Below are 10,689 nucleotides of genomic sequence, written 5' to 3' on the forward strand. Positions count from 1 at the left end.
AGACCTGGGGGCCTTCATTAGGCCACTGGGCTGCCATGACAACCATCATCACCCCAGATCTCACTGCAGGGGGGCGATGAGCTGGCAGCGAGCCACCCCCCTCTTTTCAACACCTCACATGCTGCGGTCGCGATCGACCGCAGCATTTCAGGGGTTAAATAGGCAGAATTAGTGTGATCGCTGTTCCTCATTGCGTGAGCATGCTCCATACATTCCCCTCCACACTGTGACGTGCCAGACATGTCGTTTTGCGAGAAGGGCTTAATGGTTGGGAGGAAAAAAGGGGCGTAAAAGGGTTAATTTATGGAATCAATGGAGGCTGCAACACGGATCTGTATTTTAGCTGCCTTTGCCTTCTGTGGAAAAAATATAGCTCTGTAAATAAAAAATAGGAGAGCGGAAAATGTTGTTGAAGAGCGTTCTCAGAGCCTGCTTATCGTCTCTATTACTCAGACTGTATATCATAGGGTTAAGAAGTGGAGTTATCACCGTGCAGAACAGAGAGAGAAATGTCTTTGCATTCTGCTGGCGTGGAAAAACATAGGTAGTAATAAGTGACCCATAATACATGGACACCACCGCCAGGTGAGAGCTACAGGTGGAGAAGGTCTTCTGCCTCCCAGTCACGGAGGGGATCTTTAATATAGTAATGATAATATACACATAGGAAATTATAATAACGGTAACCGGGCAGATTGCAAGGACAATAACCAGAAACAAATTCTCCAACTTCATAATAAAAGTGTCTGAGCAGGAAAGCTCCAGTAAAGGTTCCAAGTCACAGAAGAAATGGTCAATGATGTTTGGTCCACAGAAATCCAATTGTCCCACGGTTAAGACAACCATCAACTCCATCACAAAAATCACCAACCAGAACAAGAGAACGGCTCTTATACAAAATGTGAGGTCCATGACGGAGGTGTAATGTAGAGGGTTACAGATAGCCTGATACCTGTCATAGGACATCACGGCCAGGAGAAGACATTCTAATGCCTCAGAAGCTATAAACAGTTAAAATTGTATCAAACATCCGATAAAAGACACAGAACTTCCTTCATACAACACAATATGGAGCATGTTGGGCACTATGGTGGTGGTGAGTAGGATATCTGATAATGAGAGTTGTGTGAGGAAGAAGTACATGGGAGAGTGGAGCGATCGGCTGTAGGACACCACTAGAATGATGAGGAGGTTTCCACATACAGTCAGACAGAATATAATGAGAAGCAGAAAAAAGAAAAGAAAATTTAACTTTTGTAAATTCTGAAATCCCAAAAGCAGAAACTCAGTCACTTTACTAAAATTGTGATGTTCCATATTCCAGGGGAAAAGTTTCCAAAGTTGTTATAAACTAGAAGAAAGGTAATGGAGTTAGATTTAATAATGTTCTGAACATTCATCCCTCTATTCATACACATATTGTTAGACTTTCTGTCCTATATTTTATTTTTTTTGTATTTTTTTAAATCTTTTTCTAAGGGTGTGATGTAGAGAGGATATTCACAGAACTTAAAAAGTAAAGAAAGTGATTGATTTCAGTTCTGCATTATAGAGTCCTGTAGCCTTCAGAAACCAGTCCTACAATAGTGTTAACTGCAGGAATTTACATATCACATGTGACCAACTGCTGTACAAAAGATAATAGAAATGGTAAATGTTCTCTATTGTATAGTAATAACAGCAATAATCATAATACAATTTTAAGCAGTATAAATAAAAAAATAAATACTATAAATTACAATGTATAATAAATTACTGTGGTTTAATATCATAACAATTGATTAACAATTGATTAAACCCCTTAATGACCGCCGATACGCCTTTTCACGGCAGTCATGAGTGGGCTTTATTCTGATGCATATGCCTTTTCACGGCGCTGCATCAGAATAAATAAGAATAAATAAGAACGTGTGAGATCGATATTAGTATCGATCTCACCTGTTTAACCCCTCAGATGCGGCGCTCAATAGCGAGCGCTGCATCTGAGTGGTTTTGGAGGGAGAGAGCTCCCTCTCATCCCACTGACACCCGGCGATAAGATCGCCGAGTTCCTGTATCTCCGATGGCAGCCGGGGGCCTAATAAAGGCCCCCAGGTCTGCCTGTAGTAAATGCCTGCTAGGTCATGCCGGAGGCATGTCCTAGCAGATGCCTGTCCATTTTAAATGGACAGGCAGTAATACACTGCAATACAGAAGTATTGCAGTGTATTATAAAAGTGATTGGATGATCGCATATTAAATTCCTCTAGTAGGTCTAGTAAAAAAAATGTTTAATAAAGTTAATTAAACAAATGTGAAAAAAAAAATGAAAAACCCACTTTTTCCCCTTACAAAATGCTTTACTATTAAAATAAACAAAATAAAGCAAAAAAATTACACATATTTGGTATCCGTAACGACCCCGACTATGAATCTGTTACATTATTTATCCCGCACGGTGAACGCCGTAAAAAATAAAATAAAAAACAATGGAAAAATTGCTGTTTTCTGTGAATTATGACTTTAAAAAAATGTGATAAAAAGTGATCAAAAAGTCGCATCTACTCCAAAATTGTACCAATAAAAACTACAATTCGTCCCACAAAAAAAAAAGACCTCTTCAAGTATGGAGACACAAAAGCAAATAATTTTGAAAATTTTGTTTTTACTGTGTAAAAGTAGTAAAACATACAAAACTATACAAATTTGGTATAGTTGCAATTGTAACAACCCAATGAATAAAGTTATTGTGTTATTTATACCACACGGTAAACAACGTAGATTTAGGATGCAAAAACGTGTGGCAAAATTTCAGTTTTTTTTCCTATTCCTCCCAAAAAAAGTTAATAAAAGTTAATCAATACATAATATGTACTCCAAAATGGTGCTATTGAAAAATACAACTTGTCCTGCAAAAAAACAAGACCATATACAGCTATGTTGACGCAAAAATAAAAAAGTTATAGCTCTTCGAATGTGACAATGGAAAAACTATAAAAATTGCTTGGTCATTAGGGCCCAGAATGCAAGCAGGGGGAAGGGGTTAAATGAGTTTTCAAACCTTATACATTTTTTTCCAAACAGCTGACAATGATATAAAATAGCAATAGGAGTAATACGCACCTTGCTAATTCCCTGCCGCTCCCATGCCACTGCAGCAAATTATTGGCTGTAGTAGGGACATCAGAGGGATCGTCATGTCATCGCTGGAGCTGGTGAAACAAAAACCGGCGGGGACCAGAGAAGCGCCCACAGAAGGAGATTGGTAAGGTTACTATTACTCCTTTTGTTATTTTATACCATTGTCAGCTGTTTATAAAAGATTCCAATAAGCCTGAAAACTCCTTTAAGTGTTATGCAATAGAACTAAAAAAATATATAATAATTATTATTATTTTTTATGTTTTGAAAAATAGAATTGATTTAGCCTATGAGAACATGGTGAGGAAATACTTAGAATAATATTTCCTTTTCCCAATTAAAGTGAACACAGTTCACATGCACAATGAAGAGAGCGATAATGGGACTGCAATAAAGGTGCATGAGCCCTCTACTGTATCTCCTTATACCTCTGGTTTCATACAGAGATTTTTTTCAGTTGGATTCCTTAAAAAAAACAACATAGTTTGCCACCCCCACCAGAGCTGGAGGTACGGAGGTATGTTGGAGCCTTTGCGGCAGCACACGGAGGCTGTGCAGCTCCATACTAAGGAGCCATAAGGTCCTGTGCACAGAACTCGGCCTTGTGCTTGAGCCCTTAGGCAAATATGAAATTTACTTACCGACAGGAAAACCCAACATTCTCTCAGCAGTTCTTCTGGTTTTGCAATTATTTAGATTTTTGTGCTTGCAGAAAATCTTGAAGACGATCATTCTTAAGTCATTCAAATTATATACACCGTGTTCCAAATTATTATGCACATTGGATTTAAGTGTCATAAACATTTAATTATTAGATTTTCAATTAAACTCATGGATGGTATTGTGTCTTAGGGCTCTTTGGATCATTGTAATCAATCTCAGACACCTGTGATAATTCGTTTTCCAGGTGTGCCCAATCAAAGGAAAACTACTTAAGAAGGACGTTCCACATTATTAAGCAGGCCATAGGTTTCAAGCAATATGGGAAAGAAAAGGGATCTATCTGCTGCCGAAAAGCGTGAAATAGTGCAATACCTTGGTCAAGGTATGAAAACATTGGATATTGCAAGAAAACGTAAGCGTGATCATCGTACTGTGAAAAGATTTGTGGCTGATTCAGAGCACAGATGGCTTTGTTCAGATAAAGGCATACTGAGGAAGGTTTCTGCCAGACAAATTAATAGGATTAGGAGAGCAGCTGCTAAAATGCCATTGCAAAGCAGCAAACAGGTATTTGAAGCCGCTGGTGCCTCTGGAGTCCCGCGAACCTCAAGTGTGCATAAAGCTATTATTCGGCCACCCCTAAATAATGCTCACAAGCAGAAAAGGTTGGCTCAGAAATACATGAAGACTAATTTTCAAACCGTGTTGTTTACTGATGAGTGCCAAGCAAACCTGGATGGTCCAGATGGATGGAGTAGTGGATGGTTGGTGAATGGCCACCATGTCCCAACAAGGCTGCGACGTCAGCAAGGAGGTGGCGGAGGCATGTTTTGGGCTGGAATCATGGGGAGAGAGCTGGTAGGCCCCTTTAGGGTCCCTGACGGTGTGAAAATGACCTCTGCCAAATTCGTAGAGTTTATTCCTTACCTCTTTCTTCCGTGGTACAAAAAGAAGAACCGTGCCTTCCGTAGCAAAATTATCTTCATGCATGACAATGCACCATCTCATGCTGCAAAGAATACCTCTGTGTCATTAGCTGCTATGGGCATAAAAGGAGAGAAACTCATGGTGTGGCCCCCATGTTCCCCTGACCTCAACCCTATTGAGAACCTTTGGAGCATCCTCAAGAAAAATATCTATGAGGGTGGGAGGCAGTTCACATCAAAACAGAAGCTCTGGGAGGCTATTCTGACATCCTGCAAAGATATTCAAGCAGAAACTGTCCAAATACTCACAAATTCAATGGATGCAAGAATTGTGAAGGTGATATCAGAGAAGGGGTCCTATGTTAACATGTAACTTGGCCTGTTAAGTTTTTTTTTATTAAAAGAGCTTTTGATTTCTGTAAATATGACCTCCTGATGCTGCAAATTCAACAAATTACCATTTTAGTTCTCTTTACAACCTTTAAAATGTTTTGATCTCTGTTGTGCATAATAATGTGAAGCATTTTGAGTTTTTTACTTCTAAAAAAAAACTTGTTATCATTAGGAGATTTGTTCAATAAAATTTGCATTATACTCCAAGGGTTGATGGCTTGAAGATTATACTGACTGTCATTTGCATCGACTATTTAGGAAAATCAGCGAAAAATAACATTTGCATAATAATTTGGAATGCAGTGTATATAAAAAAGTAAAATGATTAGAAGGATAACACTCCGGCTCATTTATAGAGAAATCTTACACCAGTTACAGAGTGAAGTCATGGTGAATTCATGCTGGTCCCTGTGGGAGATTCCCCTCTGGGAGAAGTTTATGAACTTTTATAGAACTGTGAAATTTGAAAGTTATGAACGGGAAGATTATATTTAATTCCAATAAGAAACTGTCAATTTTAGTTTTTACTTTTTCTAATTTTTGATAATTTTTGAAATTTAATCTAGCAGAATTATGTCTTGTTTTTGCAGCATTTTAGAGGCAGTTTTTGGCACCACCAAGTTAGAGTTTATTTTATATTAGTTTATATAATAAATAAAATGCATTTGATTACGCTGCTGTTGTTTTTTTTATTATACACTGTTCACCTTTGCATAGTAAGTGAGTACGATTAAAAAAACAGAAACAGAAGCATATCCATGAAAACACATTATCTTTATTGTAGGTAACGTTTCGGTTAAAAATGTAAGTAGGACGGAGGTGTAACCTTTTGTTGTGTAGATTGTATTCAATAAACTTTTTTTGAAATAATGTATGTTGCATTTTCTACTACTTTCTGTTTTACATTATGCCCCCTATAAAATGCCACAGATTCATTATCACTAGTGTCTAGTGATATATAAATGTTGAATTTGGGTAAAATATATATATTTTTTTTTAATTATGTATGTTTTATTGAAACATATGTCTATAGTTTATATTTAATATGATCAGTCATTTTTCCTATTTTCTTGTGTTCACTTTTTATTTAAATCTATAGCTTTTACTTTTTATTACTGAGTTTATTATTTTTTATTTTTTTTCTATGTTTAAAAGTTAAATAATTGTTATATTATGAAAAATCTAAACGATTATATCTCAGTAGAATAGAATTACACAGGAGCTCAGGGGATGGTTCTCAGTCTCTGTGGACTCATCAGGTATAAGACGTTCTATAAAAGCAGCGATAAAATCACCGGATTTAGATTTATTATAAATTGCTGGTTATACTGTCTGGACTCGTCTACTGTTATATTAATATATTCTTATTTCCATTGCCTTATTCTGATATTACAAAACTGACTTTACACAAGAACTTCATTATTTCAAATGGACATAAATATGAAGATCCTACAAAAAAAAGCTGAGGTGAGCGTTATTTTGAGATAAACAAATACTAAAAAATTTTTTTCTATTTCTCAGTGAGGGAGAGGTTACATTATTTTTTTATATTAAACTTTCATAATCTTCTTGAGATGATTTAAAAAATTTAAATAACCTAAAAAGATAATTTCAAGACTTAATTTTGATTTTTTTTTTAAATTTATTTCTTTATTATTATTTTTCAACATAACATAAACAACGACAAAAAACAGGTTATTTTTTCTCAAACATATCCACATCTTACAATAGATACAAACATGTATTTCAAATATCCTTTCATTAGTCGACAATATAAATAAAAACATTTAGAAGAAAGAGAAAAAAATAAAAAATAAATAAATAAATAAATAAATAAATAAATAAATAAAACAAAAGAAAAAAGAAAGGAAAGAAAAGAGAGGCAAGATTACAACATATATATATATACATAAGGCAATTGCGATTTTTTCCCAGGTACAGCTCCGCTAATTATAAACATATAAGTGACAATGCAAGACTTTATCTATATAATCTACTATAGATCAGTTGCCTAGTCTTGTTAGGACCTTACAACTATATCCTGATATCTTTACGCCAGTCACTTAGATACACTTCCAATATTTATAGTCTAGAAAGGAAATGCTCTTGAAGCATTATAGACTGACCATAACATCCAATCATTTAGAAATTTTCCGTATGAATTAGAGCGAACCGCTACCATTTTTTCCATAGTATAATCAAATTGAATGAGATTAGTTAATTCAGTGATCATAATGGGGTCTGAAGATTTCCAAGACCTGGCTATCAACAATCTGGCTGCCAGAATGACATGTCCTGTTATACACCTTAAGTCTCTAAGAATGTCAACAAGACCAACAAAACACAAAGCCAATGCAGGAGAGGGACGAATTATATACCTTAAAATGCTGGACAAAAAAGCAAAAGTAGTTTCTCAAAAGTTAAAGACTAAAGGACAGTACCACCACACATGCATGTAATCGCCTAGGATGCCACAATTCCTCCAACAAAGAGGAGAGTAGGAAGGGTTAAATTTCTTCAACAGTGTTGGGGTTCTATACCATCTAAGCAATATTTTATGTGCTATTTCTCTGTGACTTTCTCCCTTTGAGATTTTGGGGACCCAATTCATCGCCTGGTGCCATTCTGCTAAGGTGATAACCATATTCAGTTCTGCCTCCCATTTAAGCAAATAAAAGACTTATGAGTTTAGCAGGTAAAACTTTTATCATAGGATGGGAGGGGAGAAAATGAGGGGCATTTTTAAGTGGAATATATAATAATAATAATAATAATAATAATAATAATAATAATAATAATATAAACCCTGATAAAATATTTCAGTATTTTATTTATTTATTGTTTTTATTTTTAACAGTTTTTTTTCCGATTAGTTTAGTGAACATTTCCACTAGAAATAGTGACTATTTTCCACAATTGTTAACTTAATTGTTCTACTATTTGTTTTCTCCAGGTAATGCTTACAAATAATGTAACCTCAGTTAATCTTCTGGGATTCTCAAATCTTCAAATCTTTATAATCCCGTTCTTCTCACTACTGGTTATTATTTACTGTGGGACCATTTTAGGAAATCTCATTATAATAGTCTTATATTTAGTGAGTAAAACTCTGCAGTCTCCCATGTACTTCTTCATTACACAGCTATCATTGTGTGACATCCTGGTGATTACGGACATTGTGCCGATCCTGCTTCACACTGTACTGTATGGAGGGAGTACTATGACTCTCACCGGCTGCATCATCCAGTTTTCTGTCTTTGTCACCTCGGAGTGCTCGGAATGTCTTCTACTGTCAGTGATGTCTTATGATCGATATCTGGCCATCTGTAACCCCCTCCGTTATAACTCCATCATGAATCATACGTTTTGTGTTACATCAGTAATTGTAATTTGGTTGGTTAGTTTTATGGTGATGTTGATTGATGTAATTTCTGTGTGTAATCTACATTTCTGTGGACCGCACGTTATTGACCATTTCTACTGTGACTTTGAACCTATACTGCAGCTCTCCTGCTCTGATACATCCATCATTCATAAACAGATGTTTGTAATTGGTGCTTTAAATGGATTTTGCCCGTTTATAATAATTATAATCTCCTATGTATACATTGTCATCACCATTCTGAAGATCCCATCCAATACCGGGAGACATAAAGCTTTCTCCACCTGTAGCTCCCACCTCATTGTAGTTTCCATATTTTATGGGACATTAATCATTGTTTATATGTTTCCACCAAGAGGACAATCCCTGATCCTGAGTAAGGTCTTGTCTCTGATGTATACTGTGGTGACCCCACTGCTTAATCCTATTATATACACTCTGAGGAACAAAGACATTATAAAAGCTTTCCATAAACTTAGACTTGTCTAGTTTGCAAGAGAAAAAGGAACAGCCTTGTGCAGTATGTACTACTGGACTGTGCACAGTGCATTCGGAAAGTCTTCAGACCCTTTCATTTTTTTCAATTTTTTTTATATTGAGGCCTTGTGGTAAAAATAAACATTCCCCCACCCCTCATTCTGCACTCAATACCCCATAATGACAAAGTGAAAACAGAATTTTAGAACTTTTTGTAAATTAAAAACTCAAATTTTGCATGGCACTTGAAATTTAGCTCTGAGGGCCTTCCATTTCTCTAAGTCATCTTTGAAATGTTTCTACACCTTGATTGGAGTCCATCTGTGGTAAATTAATTTAATTGGACAAGATTTGGAAAGACACACCCCTGTCTATAGAAGGTCTCACAGCTGACAATGCATGTAAGAGAAAAAGAAAAGCCATAAGGAAGAAAGAACTGCCTGTAGAGCTTTGAGACAGGATTTTGTGGTGGCACAGATCTGGAGAATGGAACAAAAAATTCTGCTGCACTGAAAGTGCACAGTGGCCTCCATAATTCTTAAATGGAAGAAATTTGGAAAAACCAGGACTTTTCCTAGTGCTGGCTGCCCCACCAAACTAAGTACTTGGGGAGAAGGGCCTTAGTAAAAGAGCTGACCAAAAACCCAATGGTCACTCTGGCTGAGCGCCAAAGATCCTGTGTGCAGATGGAAGAAACTTCCAGAAGGTCAACGATCACAGCAGCACTCAACCAATCTGGACTTTATGGCAGAGTGGCCAGAAAGAAACCTCTCCTCAGTAAAAAAATACTTGAAATCCCATCTGGAGTTCACAAAAAAAACAACACAATCCCATCCCTACAGTGAAGCATGGTGGTGGCAGCATTATGCTGTGGCGGTCTTTTTCAGTGACTGGGACAGGGAGACTGGTCATGGTTGAGGGAAAGATGAATGGAGCAAAGTACAGAGATATTTTTAATGAAAACTTGATCCAGAGTGCTCTGGACCTCAGACTGGGCCGAAGGTTTACCTTCCAACAAGGCAATGACCCTAAGCACACATCCAAGACAACACAGTACTGTCTTAGGGACAACTCTGTGAATGTCCTTGAGTGGCCCAGCCAGAGCCGTGACTTGAACCCAATTGAACATCTCACGAGAGACCTGAAAATGCTGTCCACCGAGGGTCCCCATCCAACCTGACAGAGATTGGGAGAATCTGCAGAGAAGAATGGCAGAAAATCCCCAAATCCAGGTGTGCACCTTGTGGCATCAAACCCAAGAAGACTGGAGGCTGTTATCACTGCCAAAGGTGCTTCAACTAAGTCCTCAGTAAAGGGGCTGAATACTTGTCAATGCAAGATTTTAGTTTTTCCATTTTAATAAATTAGCAAAGATTACTAACATTCTGTTCTCACTTTTTCATTGTGAGGGATTGAGTGCAGAATGATGGGGAAAAAAAGTATTTATTTTAATTTTAACACAAGACTTTAACATAACAAAAAGTGAAAAAAATTAAAGGGTCTGAAGACGTTCCAAATGCATTGTAAATGGCTGGATAAATGTTTAGCTTGGCCTCCTTATACTACCATAACAATAAATGTATAATAATAAAAAAGACTTCATGGAGGGGCCGGTCATGTGATTGTGCCTCTGCAATTTTTGTTTTGTTTACAATTGTAGCAGCTGATCGGTACAAATTCCCTCCCTCTGCGCTGTTTAATCTATGTCCCTGGCATGTGTATGGGGTA

The 10,689-nt window shown here is 36.8% G+C and overlaps 1 protein-coding gene and 1 pseudogene across 1 annotated transcript; one reads left to right on the top strand and one right to left on the bottom strand.

Annotated features, from left to right (window-relative positions):
- Nucleotides 1-339: 339 nt before the first annotated feature.
- LOC142750717 (olfactory receptor 11L1-like) lies at nt 340-1,317 on the bottom strand (annotated as a pseudogene).
- A 6,019-nt stretch (nt 1,318-7,336) lies between these two features.
- LOC142750718 (olfactory receptor 10C1-like) lies at nt 7,337-8,973 on the top strand. Its single transcript, XM_075859704.1, has 2 exons — nt 7,337-7,507; nt 8,056-8,973. The coding sequence occupies exons 1-2, from the start codon at nt 7,337-7,339 to the stop codon at nt 8,971-8,973; spliced, it is 1,089 nt and encodes a 362-aa protein (XP_075715819.1).
- The last annotated feature ends 1,716 nt before the right edge of the window (nt 8,974-10,689 follow it).

The sequence above is a fragment of the Rhinoderma darwinii genome, chromosome 3 (genome assembly GCF_050947455.1).
Source record: "Rhinoderma darwinii isolate aRhiDar2 chromosome 3, aRhiDar2.hap1, whole genome shotgun sequence".
NCBI lineage: Eukaryota > Metazoa > Chordata > Amphibia > Anura > Rhinodermatidae > Rhinoderma > Rhinoderma darwinii.